The 21,325-nt window shown below is 46.5% G+C and overlaps 2 protein-coding genes across 2 annotated transcripts in view; one reads left to right on the top strand and one right to left on the bottom strand.

Annotated features, from left to right (window-relative positions):
* Positions 1-4,344, bottom strand: part of LOC135915018 (uncharacterized) — a 189,173-nt gene extending 184,829 nt beyond the window's left edge. Inside the window, exon 1 of the mRNA XM_065447969.2 lies at positions 3,387-4,344. Within this exon, the coding sequence (XP_065304041.1) occupies positions 3,387-3,480 (94 nt within the window). The 5' untranslated portion in view covers positions 3,481-4,344. The remainder of the gene's footprint in view (positions 1-3,386) is intronic.
* The window catches only part of LOC135910143 (uncharacterized), a 766,803-nt gene that overhangs the window by 341,970 nt on the left and 403,508 nt on the right, over positions 1-21,325 (top strand). The window lies entirely within an intron of this gene.

Below are 21,325 nucleotides of genomic sequence, written 5' to 3'. Positions count from 1 at the left end.
CAGTATTTACAACGCAGTTTTTACATCATAGCGACCAATGGAACAGCAAGGTGTATGACGGCCTACCTCTCAATCAGTTGCGAAATATCTAAAGTATACTACCGAAAAAGGTCACCCACAAAGAACTTAGTCTCAAGAATGGAAAACATTGTGAATTCGTCGTAGTCGCAGGATGCACGGGAAAGGGATAAAAAAGAAAAAAAAATAGGTTGATCCCATTGAACAATACTAATTCGCTTCAGATATATGTATAAAACGCAGCGTAACGCTCTATGCCCCTGTTGTAACTGTAGACCAGACTATTGCCCTTTAGAGGTCCGTGCAAATAACGTTCGATGCCCTGAATGTTACTGACCCTCTTGATTTGCACCCGCCCATGCGCTATTGTACTCAACTTAGAATATAAATGTACTAAATGTCTCTGTAAATTATCTTTATGACCTGTACAATGATGATCACATTGTTTTTGTTTGACCTGCACACCTTTTCCAATGATTGTCATCATTGACCGACACACCTGTTCCTCCGCAGCCTTTTTATTTTTCAAAAAATATTACAGAAAGAAAGAAAGAAAGAAAGAAAGAAAGAAAGAAAGAAAGAAAGAAAGAAAGAAAGAAAGAAAGAAAGAAAGAAAGAAAGAAAGAAAGAAAGAAAGAAAGAAAGAAAGAAAGAAAGAAAGAAAGAAAGAAAGAAAGAAAGAAAGAAAGAAAGAAAGAAAGAAAGAAAGAAAGAAAGAAAGAAAGGTATATAAGGAAGGCAGGGATATTAAACAGTCAAGAGTCCGATTGGCTACACTATGCTCAGGCAAGAGAGAAGGGGAAGAAAAAGAATGGAGAGAGAACAGGGGTAGAGAAACCTGCACGGACAGTACTACAGAGTCAAAGGCGCCCGCCCTAGAAATTCGTCCTAGAACTAATAGTAATATCTCTTTCTTTCCTCCCGTGCTAATAAACGACGCACCTTTCTTTCTTCTTTGTTTTTGAGTCGTTAGGTTCAAGCTCAATAAAATAAGCAAAATATCATACGTGTCCTTCAATTCAGAGGTCAGCTGTACATGCCAAACGTTTAGAAAAGTCAAGGGTTATTCTACACCTTCCTGCGACTGTTTGCTTTAGGAGAAGCATCAAAGAGAATGAATAGTCTACATTAGCAATGACCATCATTTCTGCATCGCGAAAAGAGCAAAGCAATTTTTGAAGAAAAGATACATTTGTGGTGAGCGCTACGTTTCTTGTTTGCTTCTACTACTGCTCATTACCGGCACGTTCTACAGACGCCTGAATAGCCATAATGGATGTGTTTATAATATTGGGCTTTCGAAGTTCTGCGACGAAGTACTGCGATTTACACCATGCGCCACATTAAAGCTGGATACATGATCCCAACAAGGTGCTAATTGCAATCGCATACTACACTGTCTATTTTGTTGCAACTGTAATAGCTGATAAACCTGTTTCCCGTTTGGTTTTCACATATACTGGCAAATAGCCGTTGCCGAAACATCATCACAAAGCGCCGTGTGCTACGCAGCCATGTACCCGGTTTTTGAGGTTGTCTGCTGGAACTGACTCTAATTTGCTACCAGTTGGTTTAGTTAAAACCAGGTTATTCTCTGTTTACAGCTTCCATTGTTCTAAAAAGCAGTTCTGAATGAACTAAAAAAAGGTAAATTAAGGTTCCATAACATCGATGTTCATGGGATTGTGTGTACCCTTCTCAATCACTGCGTACCAATCTTGTATGCGTTACAGAAAAGAAAGAGAACGTATTACAATTGCAACCATATAATTAACATTGCAGTAGACTACATGGACCAATTACTGCACCATGCAAGTAATTGATTAATTACTAAGAAGTAATCGATTACTTATACGTTACTTTAATCCCAACTTTTATTAGCATTGCACAAACACAGTAAGTACAAAGAGCTGGTCTGGATCTTTAACTGCGCCCCTCTGCAGTACTTCACATGTTGCTTTTTTCCTCGTAACAATTCGTTTTTCAAATCGCCGTCTGTCATCTTCTCTTACTTCCTTGTGAGTACATCAGCAGGGACACTAAAGACTCCATGGGAATGCCAGATCCACTGGACGCATTATTAACCTACATAGGACCTATGCGATGACTGAAGAAAGCAAGCTGCAGATCCACTGAATATGAGCCTTCTTGCCGGGTGATGCACGTGCTACATAAAACGCGAAACCATATGGAGAAGCAAGGAGTGGTGCCGACAACAGAGGCTGCGGGCGTTCTACTGTAGTTGCCGAAAAAAATTAAAGCGCTCAAAGTTGCGTCGACGACTGTTACTGTTTGTTTCGTCAGTAAGGTAAGTGGTTATATGTAATTGGTTACGGGAAAGCCCAACTACATTACAGTTTTACTCACTTAAAATGCAATCGACAACCACAAAGCTACCAGAATTGTTACAGCTTACAAGTAATTAATGAACTGCAATTCGTTACTTCGGTCCGGTGGTGTCAAGGAAAAAAAAAGGAAGGGGTTGGTTTTAAGTACCGGGTAAATTGAACACCTTGGGTACGTAATGTGCCTCCATTTCCCTTCACGTGTAGTACGGCGTATCGCTGCACTCAATCACCTTGCTGGCGGCACTCCCAAACTTGACCGGATGATGTACGGGTGCCGCGTTCTCTCGGCGATAGCAAAATCCGAACTTTTCTTGTCTACTGATGATTCCAGCCAATAAATAACACCCGCGTGCCGCTTCGAACCGATCGTACATCTTTCTTTAAACAAAGGAAAAGCAACATGACTCACCGCACATCAAATAATTTGATTACTCTGGAATTACGACGACTGACTAGGAAATACAGAAAGCATCATTGAAGCACCTTGACAGGCTTGCTTGCAATGCAGTCTCCAGTGCCTTGGAATAAGATAGTGGACGTTCGACTCGACAGCTTACACCAAACTGCGTGACTTAAGTATTTCACATATATATATATATATATATATATATATATATATATATATATATATATATATATATATATATATATATATATATATATATATATATATATATATATATATATACACAGCTTACACCAAACTGCGTGACTTAAGTATTTCACATATATATATATATATATATATATATATATATATATATATATATATATATATATATATATATATATATATATATATATATATATATATATATATATATATATATATATATATATATACACTGAGAAGCGCGGTAATAACTGAGACTGAAAAGCAAATAAGGCAGAGAGCATGCGTGTACAATCATTATGCAAGAAAAGGTGAGGCGTGCAGGCAGGACACAGGAGAAGTGGACATCACGAACGCCGACTACCAACTGAAGGGAACGCTGAGGCGAAAAAATATCGCGGACTTACCCTGAGCAAACACAATCAGCACAGCTGCCACAGCAACACGCACGCCGGACAAGACGCGCGCATTCATGTCAGTCAGAGGTGTCGCCGGGCTCATGTGCTTTGCAGTCTTTCAACTCCGCTTACACGAACTATAGATAAGTGGGCAGTCCCAGTTCAGTGCCAGTCACCCTCACTTGTCCACACAAAGGTAGGGGTGTTGTGCTCTGTGCCAACTACGTCAACCTTTTCGCGGAACTGCGGCTTGCGCCACGAGGAAGGAATTTCGTCGGTGTCTGTCCATCAGTGACGAGAGAGGATGCTCAGCACAACCTTAGACTAGAACTGACTATTAGTACGATGAAGACTTTTGCTTTCGTCGGAATGTTCTGACTATCGTGCCGTATATAATTCCGGGACGTGCACGATGCAGGAAGGCTCAGCACATTGATACTTAAATTAGGCTGTCAGAAGAAAAAACGGGTATGTCGGACGAGATTCGCACATGAACAAACGGTACTGACTTGGTTTCTGGTGGCAAATTGCGCAGCTCTACAGCGTTCTGTACTAGCGAACGGCACTCTCCTGCCTTGATTTCTCAAAAACCGGCACGTAGACGTAGAGCCCCAGAAAACCCCACCAGTCGCGAGCACAGATAGAGCGCCCGAGCCTCAGTGAAAACTATCGCCGCTCCGCTTCAGCGACAAACTCTTCGGACAGTGCCAGTGACAAGTGCTCTCTGTCTCTCCAAATCATTTCTGCAAACGCTCCACCGAAACTGCAGTTCAACAAACGCTGACGGAGTGTGGTAGTTGTGCAACTAGATGTAGCGAATAATGATGAGACGGGTCAGTTCAGTTCGCGGAGTCGGAGTCACTTCACGGGTTCCCGAAGTGCCGCGGTCTCGGACGCCAACCTCGCACGTTGCGCGCGCTCGCACTCGCCCTGCGGGCCGTATCCGCTTCGCTCCTTGACAGCGCCGAGAGCGCGACCAAACTACCGCTCGGCCTTTGCCGACTCAACTTCGCCCACGCCGCCACCCCCGCCAGCACCGCGTGGTGCGCTTTCTCCCTTTTTTCTCTCTCTTTTCTTTTCTAACTCCGGCCCTGGCCGCGCATCGCTTCTCCCGCCCCGTGTTTCGTCTCTCCTCCGGTCTCGGTTTTTTCCCTTCTCTGCACACAAGCGATCCAAACTCCGGGCAGAACATCCCCCTCTCCCTTTCCCCTCTCTTCCCCCTCTTCAGCTTACCTCACCCCTGCACACGCTGGAGTCCCCCTCGTAAGAGTCGGGCGCATGCGCAAGTCGCCAAGCCACGCCCCACCGCGTGCGCGCGCGCGCGGGCCCGCGCGCTTGTCTTTCGGGCAGTGTGGCGTCCTGGCACCGTTGCAAGCACAGGACGAGGCCGCCGCCGATATGACACGAGACGCGGCGGCGATGTTAAAAGCGCTAATGGTCCTTGTATGTATTGCCCGACGCATTTATTAGCTCTGACGGACGGCCGAAGTGTGCGTTTTTAGCCGTAACGACTCCGGCCGCAGGCTCGGGGAGAAAACTTGGCCCGCGGCGGGCTTAACACCGCGCCCTGCCAACGAGAAATGGCAGGACACGTTCGCGCGTGTGTCTGTGCGCGCGCGGGTGTTTGTGTGCGCGCAAGCACGCAAACTGCCGCGCGCCGCTGCTGATGTGTGGCGAGTGGCCCGAGCGGACGACAGCGGCACTCAACATGCTTGTAGTCGTTTGAGATGATGGCCTTCATTCGTTTCTTTTTTTTATTGAGATGATGGCCTTCATGTGCTTCTTTGTTTTTACGTTTTGCTGAGCACTGTGACAAACGTTAACGGTTCGGCATGCGTATAGCCGCAGGTATCACTCAAGGGCAGCAGGGCGCGAGAAACAGAACGAAGCGCATTTGTTCGTTGGCGTTGGAAGTGACGTGGCCACCGAAGCGCTTACAAAAAATATTGATAATGATACACGTAGAAAAGGGAAAACGTGCGTTGATCAGGTGACGCAACGCTTATGTGGTCGTTTGAGCTCTAAGAAGAAATGCAGTGTGTGAGATTGTTTGCTTGTAAAAGACAAGTTCTAGCAGTGTACATAATGATGGTCCTGATTTTACAATGTTCCTACCACCTCCTTGATAAAAAAAAAAAAATTTACATAGGTCCCGAAAATGGGTGGGGTACTTTTCTTTTGAAAGGAGCTCCTTCTTTCCCTAATGTTTTTTTTATTAGATGCTGATATCCATGCTTCTATGTCCAAGAGTCTGAGTGTATTTTTTTGTTTAGATGGCGATAACAACGCTTCTATGTCCAGGAGTCTGATGTATATCAAGTGGCATGATATGAGTTCAGACATGAGTTACGGTAATTTTCTTAAGCCTACTCTACAAAGAAAAAGACGATTATTTCACGTATTCGCGAGAACAAGACTGACGTGACAAGTCTCCTATAGTACCAATTTGCATGCCACTTCTTTAAACTTATTCAATCATATTTTGCGTTCCGTTTGGTTCAGGATGTTTTATAACAGAGCGAGGAAAATGAAGTCACGTATTAATTTTTTCTTTCAATTATAATGTATTTTGTTATTTCTGACACCTTTTTTCATGTATACTGCTTTAGAGAGCCTTATTTTTGGGCTCAATGTGAGCGGTTCCTCATGAAATATCACTACGAATTTAAATTTTGTTTTCATTTGCGTGACGTGAATAATGCTATGTTTTCCTACTGAAAGGTGCAACTTCGTTTGCTATTTGTTTCTTTCTTACGTTTTAGTGGCACACTGTAGTAAACCTCCTTTTATAGCTCTTGACATGTTTACAAGCAAGCCTTGTTTTCTGCGTATGAATAATGTCGGTCAGCACCAAAGTCCACACTCTCCCTAGTACTTCTCTTTTCATTGACGTCCAAATGCTCTGTACTCGGGAAAACAAATAATTAAATATTACTGACCTAATTCGCTGCCTTAGAGTTGCATATAACACTCACCCGATCACCTCAGAATCAATGCAGGAAAACCAAAATCGACTGCGTTATTGTTATCTGCGACCGCTGGCTTGCAAGATTTCACCATGCCACTTCGAAATTTCAGATATCCACTACTGTTCTCTGTGTGTGTCTTCGTACCACTTCATCCAAACAGCTGCAGAACGACTCTGCAAATCTGCTTCACCTCAAATACAGTCTTAATGCGGCAGAGCACTCTTACTGAAACTGCATAACAAGGGCACGGTTTCTGCTTGTTGGCAAAACTACGAGGGCGAATGCGAAAGTCTTTGCCCCTACCTTTTTAGCCAAATTATGGCTGTAAATGCGAAGTCAGCATACTCATCCCCAGGCGCGAACCTTTCTTGGACCGACCCGGCCTTACGTGTCGGTAGCTCCACGGCTCGGCGCTGCTGTCATTTGCTGAAGATGGCGGTTGTGCTTCACACGTTCACGCCGTACGAGCAACGAAGTGTGATTCGTTTTCTACGGAACAAGAGAAGGAACGCCCATCGAAATCCACAGGAAAATGCAGCCCACGTATGGGGAAAGGTGGCTCGCTTTGAGAAGTGTGAGGCGGTGGTGTTCTGAATCGCAAAAAGCGGTTGCCAAGACAGCATTCCGATGGTGGTTCCACAGTCAGCCGGCCGAATTCTGCCCCAGGGCCATCTAAAATTCAGTGCTGTGACGGGACAAACGTCTGAACTGGTGTGGGCGCGATGCGGAAAGTTAGTGTAAGGCACGTAGAACAGTACGTATATCTGTAATTACCTGTGTGTACCTGTGGTCCTGCAGGATACGCGCAGTGGGCGTCTCTCACGTAGGGACCGACTGGGAGTACTTGGCGGCCGCTGCGCGGGCCTGCTGGACGGCCCATCGCTGGTCTTGTAGTGGCGGGCTTCGTCAGGTCTTCTCCCACTTGTCGAAGGTAGAGTTGGCCGGAGCGTTTCTACACACCCAGAGCACGTGTGCGTGTGTCACCGCGTCGCCGCACGAGGGGCACGCGTTGTTAGGACAGACGTCCGGGTAGATGACGTGTAACGTGGCTGGACTCCTACCACCAGGCATTGTCTCATGCTTCAATACAAGGCTATGTGTGGTTTGAAAGGGAAGCGCGTCGACAAACTGTAGAAATCTAGATGCATCAAACGCAATGAGAGCTCCATCAAGACGACGGATATCGCTGCCCACTAGAAAATGCGGTGGACTCGCAGCAGTACTCTAATTCTTACTTAGTACCACTGATATGGGACAGTGTGACTTGGCGTAAGAACAGAAAGCGGTGAACAGAAGACACCATTCTTTCCTTCTTGTTTTTAGATTTCTTTCTTTGTCCAAGGTCGGGCTGTTGCATATTGAATGATGCAGCACCAATTATCCTAGTCTTTGACGTTACTATGTTCCTCGTACGAAATGGTTGCTCCTCAATGCGGATATCCTACGCCAGTCACATCCACTAAACTAGATTATGATGGTGCAGAGCGCTAGACTTCTGAACGTGAGGGAGACGGAAGCCTTCCGGGCCTCCGAAGGATATACAGAGCGCCACTAACTAGTCTTTTCCGGAATGAGCTCCTCCCAAATGACTCCGCGAGCACAAGGTGGCACCCGCTGGTGCACGCTTCATCGTCGTGTTCAACTGCAGTCCGATCAGTGCGCAGCTCACCTTGTCATTAGCACAAAAAATATAGTAAATAGAACGTTTTGCAAACCATCTTTGATAAAATGCAAAAAAACAAGCAAGAAGAGAAAATGAAAATAATATAATGGGAAAACAGACCTCGGGCGCTATAACATAAAACTATTCCAAAATGTTTTTAATCCAACCTCCTTACGTCAGATTTGCGTAGCCGCCGATACAAGCACCGGGCGGTGGCCCGAAGGGTTGTCTAAACAGATCAATCAAACGTTCTCCTCGTTAATAGGAAGTCACTTTTGTTTGCTTTAAAAACGAACAACATTGCCTGCACTGAGCGGCTCGTCTTATCTGATTGGCTGACAAGAAACGAGGAACACGCTCAAGTGGAGAGGGATTCGATGGGGCCGAGCCAGTGCACTGAAAATCAGTAAACGAATGAAGAGCACAGTGACGGCCTTTGCGATTGGTTCGCTTTCCCCTACTTAGCTTGCGGTGGCTGGTCGAAAATCACGGCGGCATGCAACGGAAGGTCAAGAATGCCGCTGAAACATTTCCTCAGCAAAGAAAAGTTGGCAGAGTGAGGTGATAAACGTGCCCAACATGCCCGAAAACGCTACACAACCACGCAATTGGTTTTATTGTACCCAAATAAACATATGCTCTCCGGCAGGTGCGAGTAGCCAGTGCCCGAGCGGTCGGCGGCAGCCATCTTCTATTCCTTTCAGAACGGGCAGCCTACGGCTATTCAGACGAAAGTTCAGTTTGAACGCGACAGCGTTAAGCAGCTCGTGTCACAGAAAAGCCGGTGTCGGCGGAGTTGGCCGTGAGCGAAAAATTCCGGAAGGCAATTCGTAAATAAAAACAACTTGCAAGATGGGTTGAGTGGGAATCGAACCAGGGTCTCCGGAGTGTGAGACGGAGACGCTACAACTAAGCCATCAGTTCGATGGTTCAAAGAGGGACAAAAGCACCTCTAGTGAATGCGGTGTTGCCTTAGAAACGTGCCGTAGAAAGTTATACTGCGGTGTATATCGGTAATTATGAGCATGTAAATAACAGCAGTCACAGTTAAACGGGTGGCGAAGTACGTTTCCGGTACATTTCTTCTGCGCTTGGCGCACATGCAGAGACATCTTGCGGCAAACACAGAAGACCCCTCCTCGCAATGTATGACGCTGCCCCGACAGGTGGCGCGCCACTCAGCCGCTTCTCCTCTTCGTCTCGTTTTAGCGCATTGGGGCCGTGCGGGGACCGGTGCGAGGATGCCCCAATACCGTTGTGCTCTCTCCCCTTCCAACTTCCAGCGTGCGTACCTCGAACCCTCGTGTTTAGGCGACGTGGCTCCTCTTTCCGCTCACAGCGCGATACCTAGGTGCAGCGTCCAATGCGGGACACCTCTGACGTGATCGCTGCGCCGTAGCGCGTCTGGTGGGAAAGCGTCCCCTGCAATGTGTGCGGCCTGCTGGTGAGTCATGCGTGTGCGTGGTGCTCCCAAGAGAGATAGAGGACGATCTCATCGAGGCGTCAGCCCCATGATTGCGTCCGCCTTCATGGCGTGTCACAGCCCGGCTGTCCGTGCCCATCCCGACATTTGGCTTGCGTAGATCGTTTCTCCCTCCGAGACACCGAGTTCTTTGGTTAGTTCGGCTTGCTCAGGCACACGTTTCGTTTCCGTGCCGAACGCTGCGTTGCTCGGCGCTCACCGCGTGATTGGTGGGTGCAAAGGCCGATGCGGGGCGCCTCGTAAGTTGTGCTGTGGACTTAGAAGTGTTGTATTTGAAAACTATGTCTTTGTGTGACTCAAGAGCATGCTGAGCGAATGAGTGGGCGGTGCGAACGGGGTGCGATAACGCTATCGCGTTCCACTCTTGAAAGCGAAGCTTAAGCGTCCTCCAATTTTTGTTCGGCATAATAATGCATCTTTAACGCGCACACGTCACTTTGACGCGGTGAGTTTTCGAGGTTTTGTGACGTCGCATGACAGGCAGGCGAAGTGAGTGCAGTCTAAAAACTTTTGATCAATAGCCGATGGCTAATGGTGAAAAGGCGCCAAATCAGAAATAACTATTTTTCTTTTGTTCGGTCCAATCATTAATAACCAGTGTGTACACGTCATATCAGATGGGGAGCTATCTCGGTTTTCGTGACGTCGCGTGACAAACAGGCGGAGGGCTGATTGAAGAATTGGAATAGAAAAGTTTGGAATAGTTTTACGTTACAGCACCTCTGCTGCGTCTATCCATGCGTCAGCAGGGGCTGTATAACGTAAAGCTATTCCAATACGTTTTTTATTCCAAACTCCTGAGGTCAAATTGGCGTAACCGCTGACGCAAGCATCGGGCGGTGACCCGCAGCGTTGCCTTAAGAGCCCAATCAAACGCTCTCTTAGTTTATAGGAGGTCCCTTTTGCTTGCTTTAAAAACGCATTACATGGCCTATGAGTGGTTCTTATCTAATTGGTTGACGAGAGGCGAGAAGCTCGCTCATGTGGAGAGGGTTTCGATGTAACCGAGGCAGTGCAGTGAAAATAGGTAACCGGATGAAGAGGGTGGCGCCGGCGTCTTTGATTGGTCCGCTTCCCTTTACTTAGCTTGCAGCGGCTGGTCTAAAATCGCAGCGGCGTGTAGCGGTAAGTTAAGAATGGCGCTAAAACGGATCCTCAGCAAAGACGAGTTGGCAGAGTGACGTCGTATACCTGTCTAAAGTCTCGATGACGTTGTACTGTCACGCGAAATAGATTTATTATACGCAAATAAATCCATGCTCTCCGGCAGGTGCGGGTAGCCAGTGCCTGAGCGATCGGTTGGAAGCCATCTTCTGTTCCTTTAGAAACGGGGCAGTCACTGGCTATCCCGAAAAAAAAATTCAGTTTCGTTCAGTTTCTAAAATTTAGTTTTTAATGCATCTTTAACTCGTACGCGTCACTTTGACGCGGTGAGTTTTCGCGGTTTTGTTACGTCGTGTGACAGAGCGGCGAAGTGGGCTTAGCCCGAGAATATTTCGCCAATAGTAGAGGGCTTGTGGACATATGCGTCGAATCAGAAATAATTATATTTCTTTTGTTTGTACTAATAATGCATCACCAGTGTGTACACGTCATAACAGATGGGGAGCTACAGCGGTTTTCGAGACATCGGGTGACAGGCACACGAAGTGGGGTGGCCCGGCATGTTTTGGCCAATCGTAGAGGGCTGATTGCAGAATTGGAATACAAAGGTTTGGAACATAGCACCCCAGGCTTCTTACTTCTTTTTCGGTTGAAACAAAGATCTCTTAGCACCAAATGTGTAAGCAAGGACACCAGGAACTCTCCGCTTGGATTCATGAAAATCTATATTTATTTCTACACTAGCTTTCGCATAGCTCACTTCCAAACTTAGTTACACCAAATACGTGTGCACGAGCAGACGAGGGCGGAATTCAGTTAATGATATTGTCGCAGGGAGAATCGCTGTTTGGGCGCATTTATTGCGCAACTAGGATATGCGACACCAAGGGGTTCAGGCTTGATTCAGCGCCAACGAGGGATTGAGGCGGAGTGATGTTGAAAACACGCGCAAGCAGCGGACTATTGTTCCTAACGTCTGTTCTCCCTCTACTCCATCGTGGCGTCGTGAAACCGAAACGGACTGCGAGCAAAAGACGTTCGCGCATATTTAACGCACTTTAAGACGAGGGGCAAGAACGATATCCGGACGGCTGCCGGCAGTTTCATGGTGATAAAGGAGGAGGAGGCGAGAAAGGAAACGAGGAAGTGATTAAAAAATAACGAGAATCATTGCGATGCGCGCGCGTTAGGCCTCCCCTTCCACCCCCCTGTGTTGCACCCTCTCCACATACGCACCGCCAACTTCATTCCGCGCTCTGGCGAACTCTTCCTCCCGCTCCGTTTGACCCTTTCTCCCATTCAACACTCGACTCTTTCCAGCCGCCGCTCTGCGCCTTCGTACCGCAATGAATTTCTGATGAAGCTAGAGACGAGGCGCAAGTCATGCGTCCTCGGGCGTTGAATACTTAAGTATTCGGACGCTCAATGGCGCGGAGATGTCCAAAAGAAGAGAGAGAAAAAAGAGGACGCTCTGGCGGAATACGCGAGGTCGGTAGGGAGAGCGACAAAACGGCGAGCGGCGGCTTTATGTCGTCGCCAAGAGCTTCGCCGGGGGCCTTTTGCGACACGAAGAGAGGATTCAGATGTCGCAGTGCTTGATTACCACGTATTTCTTTCACGCCGCCGTGCGGCACGCTATCTGGCCGAGTAGTACGGAGCCAACCTTAAGGAAGAGAGAGCGACTGTTCACGAGGGGGCGGAGAGGTGCCGCGGTGGTAAAGCTTCGTATACACTGCACCTGGCCGAGTCACCCCGAGCCGAGATCATGGTCGGATTTTGAGTGCTCGGGTATTAATTTGAGGGCGCGCGACGCAGCGTAGCGTCGTCGCCGGCAGCGCTGCCGGAACGAGCTGTTGTCGACGGTGTGCTCTTACACTAACGATGCTTCCACGTGCGCGCGACTAATGCGCGCGTGAGAGGCTTTTTTGCCGATTTATTTTGCTACACAGAAAGCGCACCAAACCGTCTTTATGAATTGCTAAATGCATTGTGTTAACGTGAAAAAGCTCCTTGTGTACGCAAACAAACAAACAAACAAACAAACAAACAAACAAACAAACAAACAAACAAACAAACGAACGAACGAACGAACGAACGAACGAACGAACAAACAAACAAACAAACAAACGAACAAACAAACAAGAAAGTTCCACATTGAGAACCTTAGACCAATTTCTCTTACATCGTGTATAGGGCAATTATTGGAGAATGTCATTCTAAGGTTCCTGCACAACTATATGGAATGAAATTATCCCTTTCCGCATACTACATACGGTACGCTTCAGGGAAAAAGCGTCCACACAGGATATTATGCTTCACATCCAACATTAAACAATCTACGAAAGAGGGGCTACACAGGACGCTAAGATATAGTAGGCCTGGATCTTAAGAAGGCTTTTGATAATACAACACATAAAGCTGTACTTGAACATCTTCAGGAATAATGGGTAGAAAGAAGAGTCTACGATTGTATCAAAAGACTTTCTTACGGACCGCACTGCAAAAATAATACTAGGCGGGACAGAATTCCAAGAGTTTAGCCTGGGTGGTAGAGCAATGCCGCAAGGTTCGGTACTGTCCCCCTTTCTTTCTAACGTGGTGATGACAGGTCTTCCCGCGAGTGCGAAAGAACTCACAGGACTCCACCATAGTCTCTATGCGGATGAGGTTACCCTATGGAGGGAAGGAGCTAGTGGCGGACACATAGAGGAAACTTTGCAAAGAGCACTAAGCATTGTAGAAGGATATGTCGCTCATAAAGGCTTAGAATACTCACAAGAAACTACAATCCGACAAGTAGAGGTCGGAAAAGTACTAAGGATAACCTAATATTAATAGCTATGCTGGAAATAACCAAATACTCTCGGTCGAACGCATAAGAATTCTGGGAATCCGAATAACCTGAAACGTACATAATGAAGAAACGATCAGACTACCTGAAACCGTTGCGCAACAAATTGTGCGCCTAATTAAAATGATGGCAAATCGGCCCTATCGTATGAAGGAAAAGAATTTGATGAGGGTGCTATAGGCTTTCGTTATCAGACGTATTGTATATGTGGTTTCGTACGTGAGACTCCAAGTCGCCGAGAAAGAAGACGTCGATAGAATCAATTGACGATTTTTTAAACAGGCCATCGGACTTGCGATAAATACCTCTAATGAGAAAATACCTGAATTAGGGATTCAAATGTCTTATAGAAAAGCTTATATAGAACTTCAGAAAGTAGCACGATATGAAAGACTGGCGCAAGGTAAGACAGGACTAGAGGAATTGAGCATAAAGCGCACAAATCAATTTGGCTCCAAAAAAGGATAGCTATTAAGAGTTGCGGAAATGCGTGACAATCCCACCATTAGCAAAAAAAAAAAAAACAGGCATTTTGAACATCATTTAGAAAGGGGAGCATAAAGAGCCAAAAATATACATAAGAACTTTAAAGATTTCCAAGAAACCACCTATGTAGGCACAACTAAATGCAAAGGAAATCACAACATGACTAGAGCAGTCGTGGACTACGAAGGGAATCATCAGGGCCAGCGGTTCGGTCAGAACGAGCTTTGCACAAGACGTGGAGGAAGCAACCATTTCCCTAACCTCAATTAAAATAATCATAAGCGACTCGCAGATGGCGGTGAAACACTTTGTTCAAGGGTGCATATCAAAAATAGCAATAAGAATAGTGGCTGAATACAAAGACCAGTGAAGTATAGGTATAATATGTGCATCCGCTCACTGCTCCTTACGCGTCAATGGGGCTGCACACGAGATGGCTCGAAGACTCACAGACCGAACCTCTGGATCGACTTCGTCGAGGGGGGAAGAAGATTAGATATTTGAAAGGATGACCAGCTACAGGGAGATCACGCAGCATTAGAGACTCAGCAGGAGAATTTACCCTCCAACACAAGGGTCATTAAACAAGAGACAGGTGGTGGCGTGGCGCCTCCTTCAGGCACAAACATTCTGAAGTCCGATAACAATGAATCAATACGCACTGGAAATTTATTCAGTCAAACATAAATTCTGAAGTAACAGGACGAACCTGAGCCACAGGCTCTGTGCCTAACCGGAGGCTTCCATTAGGGCCGAATTCCCGGATGGTCAGGGGTTGGGGGCTGCTCTCCTCACCTCCTACCCACAAAATAGGTACGCTTAATCCGGCTAGGCCAAAGACGCCGCCAGAGCCCACGGGATCATGGCCGACGTCTAGGTTGGGTCTCTCGACCCCCCCCCCCCCCCCTTTTCCTGCAAGGAGGAGGGGGTGCCCTTCTGCGAATTCAATAAAGTTTGCTTATCAGTATCATCAAATAGCAGAGTCAAAGGTGAAACATCTCCCTGTGTCTTGTGCATCGACTACTTTTGTGGATGCTTTTTTTTTCTTTATGGACACAAAACAACATAAGTATACATCTGCGAGGAGTCGTCAATCATTATGAAAACCAGACATTTGAACGAAGCACGTGGGGACCAGAGCCGAATTCACAAAATTTTTTGTTCCTAAGAGGTGGCCGTCTTCGCTAATAGTATATGTTGGTCAAGCATAAGTATTGTTTTGAATTTCCTATTCGTAATTCTAGTTTAGAAGATATTTTGGTAATGCGGGCCAAGTTTAGTGTCGACACTTTAATGATTCGGCTCTAATACATTTAGATCATTTTTGTATTAACTGTACAAAGCCATGCCGCCTCTCTGCTTCTCCTAAATGAATACGATTGAAATGCACGTTTTCGATGAACGAAGTAGACGCTGGGACGCGCGTTTCTCAAAGATCTGTTCCAGCCGGCGACTACAGGACCGCACCGAAGGGTTAGGAAGCACACCGCGCCGCGAATCTAGGCACTTCTGTGCCTTGGAGGTACACCCTGTACTATACAGCGCGAATGTCTCTTGGACCTCCATTCGGCTATGTTCTCTGCAAAAGATAATACCGTCACACGGAGGCCTCAGGAGGGCCCCTGTGATCACGAAAATATTCAGATCCAATGCACAAGTTGGAATCTATGGGAAGCGAATATTTAGTATCTGTAAAAATATTTACGCCCTTAAGGGTGTCTTCTTGTCGCACTGTAACACCCTTTCCATTAGGGCCTAACAAATATTTATAGAGGACGACAGCGGAGCTCTAACGAGACGTGCGATAACAAAAGACGTAGTTTAAAACTATGTAATCATTCTGACAGCCTTTGGCGCATAGAAATGAACAACAGGAGAGTTTCCTATATCTCCCTGTGAAATTATCTTGTCGGATATTTCTGTGCGCCCAAGGCTCTCAGAATGATTACATAGTTTTGAACTACGTCTTTCGTCATCGCACATCTCGTCAGCGTTGTCCTCTATAAATTTTTTAAGGCCCTAACGGTAAGAGTGTTACAGTGCGACAAGAAAACATTTTTAATGGTGTAAACATTTTTACAGTGTAATGCGGTTAAATAAGTGCTTTGAAACCAACGGCGATGCGTGCAATCTTGTTTACTTTCATCCTGTTCAACAATTAGTCAAATGAAATGTTTATGTTTACCCACCACGAAACTCCCAACTTTATTGTCATGTAACTTAATGTTTATACTCTGCATCGTTCACCAATCTTGCGTTTAATATGCTAACATAACATTTGGGGTTTTACGTAACAAAACCACTTTCTGATTATGAGGCACGCCGTAGTGGAGGACTCCGGAAATTTTGACCACCTGGGGTTCTTTAACGTGCACCTAAATCTAAGCACACGGGTGTTTTCGCATTTCGCCCCCATCGAAATGCGGCCGCCGTGGCCGGGATTCGATCCCGCGACCTCGTGCTCAGCAGCCCAACACCATAGCCACTGAGCAACCACGGCGGGTGGTTTAATATGCTAGAACCCCATAAATGGTGCCGCAAGTCTGTCGTGGCTTTCGATTTCTTGCAGAGGCAATGAGTTAAGATTATGTTCATGCTTATTTACCTATATTCTTTACCTTGTTTATTTATTTATTTAATTATTTATTTAGCTATTATAGGTCCCTTTAATTTTTTTTTTAACCGTTTTGCTCTCGTTACTTTTCTCCTCTCACATAAATAGTGATTTGCAAGTTGCAACATCCAAATTGTTGATTCCATTAGCTCTTCTTCTTCTGCATTTTCCTTAAAGAACCCTGACTGGAGGAGTATTACATAAGGGTTGGAGTTTGCATATGAATGCCTATACAAAGGACATGAAAATTAACAGAAATATGCATAAAAGTATAAACTTGTATGAACACACATAAATACGCCACGTAGCCATTTGTTTTTCTTTACAGCAGGTAATGAATAACCATGGCATCTGTAAGCACGCATGGGCAGGTGTCTTTATCCGCGTAATTATACCACCCGATTTGTGGCCAATCCCCCACTGTGGTTATGCGCCACAACCACTCAGGTCAAAAACAGCGTGGCCGGCAACAAAAAAGTGAAAAAAACAGAAATGTAAGCAGCCGAGTATGACGACATGTTGCAATACGGCAAATCAAGTCAATAATGAATGGCGTCATAGCGTGCACTGAGTGCGGATAAGACAGGGGCCCTAGAGCAGCGTCGAACGGAACAAGAACGTCTTGTACTCGATACGAAGTGGGATGCTGTACTCGGAGGTATGCTAGCAACGACGGTTGGCGGTGAGGAGCAGCGAGGAGCGTGGTGAACATTACACCCAGAAGAGGGATGCTGAGCAACGATTCGTTGCGGCCAGGGACACGGAATATCTCGCTTCTCGTTTTCTGGTTTGTCCAGTGCGCATGCGGAGCAGCGATTCCTTGCTGTGACAACAACCCCGATAGCGCGACGTCATTTGTGTTTACCAGCAATATTAACGTCGACCTACAAAAAAATACGGAACATTTGTACACCTACCTTTATGGAAGAAATCTTTGATGCGCGCCTCTTCAAATGCCACCGTAGCCAGTCATCACGGCCCACTTTGAAAAGAGATGGTGCGACTGACCACCCGGCCAGGGGGTTGGAGACGTTGAACGTTTTTCATTACGTCTCGTATTTCTTAACGCCACTTAACGCCACTTAACGCCACCCAGTTATGCAAAGCGACGAAAGGACAGGACTTGAGCGAGAAGACAACACACGACACCTTTGCGATGAGGCGTCGTGTCTTGTCTTCTCGCTCAAGTCCTGTCCCTTCGTCGCTCTGCGCAACTGACGAAACAACAAGCCCGTAGTATGTCAAACTAGTATGTCGAACCAACTAGCCCACTGCGGAATTTTCCTGAATCACAATTCCCATCGTTGTACCAAGTCAACAACACCGCCAAGAACTGACTGTAGAAAATGTGAGGCATGAGTTTGTTCAATGAATCATCTTCACTCGTGATACGACACCCATGAAACGGTGTGAAATCGTGCAAGTTGACCTTGCGTCGGAGATTACAAATAGTGGCATTTCTTATTATTTGTAGCATCCGAAAACTGTGGTTTGTGAGCAATAGCAGTGTAGAAGACCAAAAGGCATTTTACACAAAAGAATTTACACACCAGGATTCATACACAAAAGGATTACACAAAAAGCTACAAAATCTACCAAGGTATCTAACAATTTTATTTTGCGTTTGTGTTGCGTTCAGACGGATATCCCATTCGCATCAACATATTTACATGAAATCTGCACAAACATCAAAGAAAGCTTCGCTCCCCCTTAAAGGGGCGTTGAAAACATTTTCTAACTCATTATAGAATAACGCCACTATTAAATTACGTCACGGATCAAGCGATTTGTCACCGCTTTTCACGCAAGATAATAAATTTTCTGCTGCATGTAGTGCAATAATATTTGGTTCGCATGTTCTTTTCTATGTTCAAGAACTGTTTCAGGGCCCCTTCAACACCAACGCTCACATATACGTGAAATCCGCCCGACATTTTAAAGCATTAGCTTTCCTTAACTCAATCCTGAGTTTCATGTTGTTGACATCCTCATACCTCATCTCTAATCTCTATGACCTTCTCCATTTTCCTCATTCATTGATGGACGCACGCGATTTGCACGTGCGCTTCCGCCGATGAGAGAGATTTTGGTTACGCGAAGTAAAGCTCGGTTCCCTGCAACACCACCAGATCGTAGGTCTGTTCTAGTCTCCTGCACCACTTGAACCATGCAGTTCACGAGGTACTGCACCCTACCATTAGTTTCAGCGGTGCAGCAGTGGCGTCCGCTGAACCATGCGTATCGCTCCAAAAGGTTCAGGAAAGGTGCAAGGTTGGTTCAGGATTTTGCTGCACTCTCTCCGCTGTCGGTGCCGCCTTCGCGCAGACGCAGAGCTTGGAGCGAAACAGCAGCGCAGCAAACGACGCAGCTCGCGGGCGCAAGCGCTATTAAAAACCCGCTTGCGCGCGCCCGATGTGTCTACGCAAGTGCTGGACGTATTTACACCTCAGAAGCCGATCATACCTGAAGTTAGAAGCCGCCAAACCTACCTACTCGATGCACACTAGTCGCTCGAAACATAACGCCTGCACCGGGTCTGCACCTCGTCATTCGTTTCGAGTGTCACGTTGTTCCCGTACCCCAGAAATCGAGCTGCACAATTTCCGGACTTCTCGTGTACTTCTGGGAACTGCTTAAGAATGTGTCCACCTAGTGGACATGTTCGTTTCGTTTGGTGTTGTACTAGTTCTTGGCTGGGGGCACCCATCTTTTTCTCACTGAACGCGTACCCCAGTCCAGCTAATCAGAACTGTAGCAGCAGACGAAATCGACATGTCCAATAGCTGGGCACTTACAGAATACCTATGCCCCCCTCCCCTACATGGCATTTAACACCACGAGGTAGGCTAGAGTATGCTTAGAAAGTAGGTGATTACTCTAACAACGAAACAGTGCACACTAGTCTAAGCCAGAACGCGATAACACATCCTTTACACTGAAAGCAAGAACTCGAGGTCGCCAAGCTCGACATCGGGAACGAGAACGCCTACCATATACGAAAATTAATGCTGAAATATTCGTGTTTCACACTCATTACCATTCTACGAGTTTCCTTCTACTTCCTGTTTGAGCGGACAGGTTGGTACTATGTCAACTTCGCAGCTCTTCAGAAAATTAAGCTCCGCTCCAAAGGCAACAAGCTCTCGACCTCTACATTTGCCTGGCAGATGTGAGTTATTTTACTCATACCTGGAACGAAGACCTGAAAATGTCGTGCTCGAGAGCAATATGATAAGCCGCGACATTGCACCGCCGTCGACAATCCCAAACTTTGAAGAGGAGTATTCTCGAAAGCTTTTTTGCAAACATTTTTGCGCAATATTAGGCGTATTTGAATGCCACGGTAGTGAATTAACACGGGGGAAAGTCACCAGGAACCGAGAATAGCACCTGCGCGAAAGAGTGAACGCAATCCAACTGCGACGTTTTGTGTAGAGTTGGTAAATTTTAGTTGCCAAGGCCACTAACTTACGCGGCGCCATGAGGTAATCATTCGTGAGGGGACATCACGGAACTTTTCAATCTAGCTTTCGTATTCTGTTAGGGACCACTGCATGAACCGCCCAGAGGGAATGGAACGAGCGTATAGGGTTTGAAATATGCATCCTGTTGAGAACAGTCTGAAGGTTCACGGGCGAAGCAAAGGCCGGCACGACTGTCTCGTAAGGTTAGGAGTGCTCGCACTGAACTAAATCCTCCTTCGTCCGAAGGTCGAAGCCTTTTACAGCGCCACTTCCTATCGGCTAATTACCCTTGTCGTTTTGATGCCCACCGGTGTCCATGCGAAGCGGCAAATCTGCAAAGGAAGATTACTTGGACTAGAGTCGCCATTCAACAGAGTTTTCTTCTTTCTCACGAAAGGAAATTGATTGCACTGATGCGAGTATCTTCAGTCCAACCAATACCCCGAGATACGCTCACAATGCAAGGTTCACTGTGCATAATATATAGCGCCAGCTATCACGTCACTGCTTCCTACTATGAACGACACTGCAACTTTTCTTTTATTCGTTTTTCACATCTGATTGTCACGAAGGTTTACAGTATGACAGAGTGCTTCGGCAAGCCAAGAGTGTTTCATTCTACATATTTATATTATGATTTTTTAACGAGATTTAACGAGAATTAAATGTCTGCTGTAGAAGCCCAGGAGTCTCTGCCAATGTATACGATCGTTTCTTGAAATAACCTTTTTTGATCCTAGCAGGATTTGAAAAATATCGTCTCTTATTAATTTTTTTAGGTGTACGCTTTCACGTCCGAACAACAGCTTTCCGAGATCGCGACTCCCATCATTCGTCCATTATCTCCCTTACGCTGATCATGGAATCAAACCCAGTCGGCGTCGGCCGACATGGCGGCGATTAAGGCAGTCGCTGCAGTAACAACAACAGAGGAAAAGTACCGTCGATATGCTGGAAGGAGGACAAGACGGAGCAGACGGGAGCAAAGGGGTGACACTAAAGCCACCCGCCCGTTTGATGGAGTTCGCTTAAACGTCAGACGCAGTCAGGACTTCCACACGAGCGCGCGGTGGCATCGAGTGCAAGCGCTGTTTCGCGCCGACTGCTCGAACGCCGCCGGCGCCGCCGGCGTAGCATCAGCAGCAGCCACATTGAATCGGCTCGAAACGAGCGCATACGTAATCAGAGAAGCGAATCCTCGGCAAGCAGGCACCGCCGCCGGCAGCCCCGCCGCTGTGCTCTCGTCGTGCCGATAGCTACGGGGCGCCAGAAGCTGCGGGGACGATCAGCGACGGAGCCGCGCCAGAAGCTCGG

The sequence above is a fragment of the Dermacentor albipictus genome, chromosome 1, assembly GCF_038994185.2.
Source record: "Dermacentor albipictus isolate Rhodes 1998 colony chromosome 1, USDA_Dalb.pri_finalv2, whole genome shotgun sequence".
NCBI classification, from domain to species: domain Eukaryota; kingdom Metazoa; phylum Arthropoda; class Arachnida; order Ixodida; family Ixodidae; genus Dermacentor; species Dermacentor albipictus.
The sequence above is the reverse complement of the archived record's forward strand: the minus strand, read 5'-3'. Positions and strand labels throughout refer to the sequence as shown.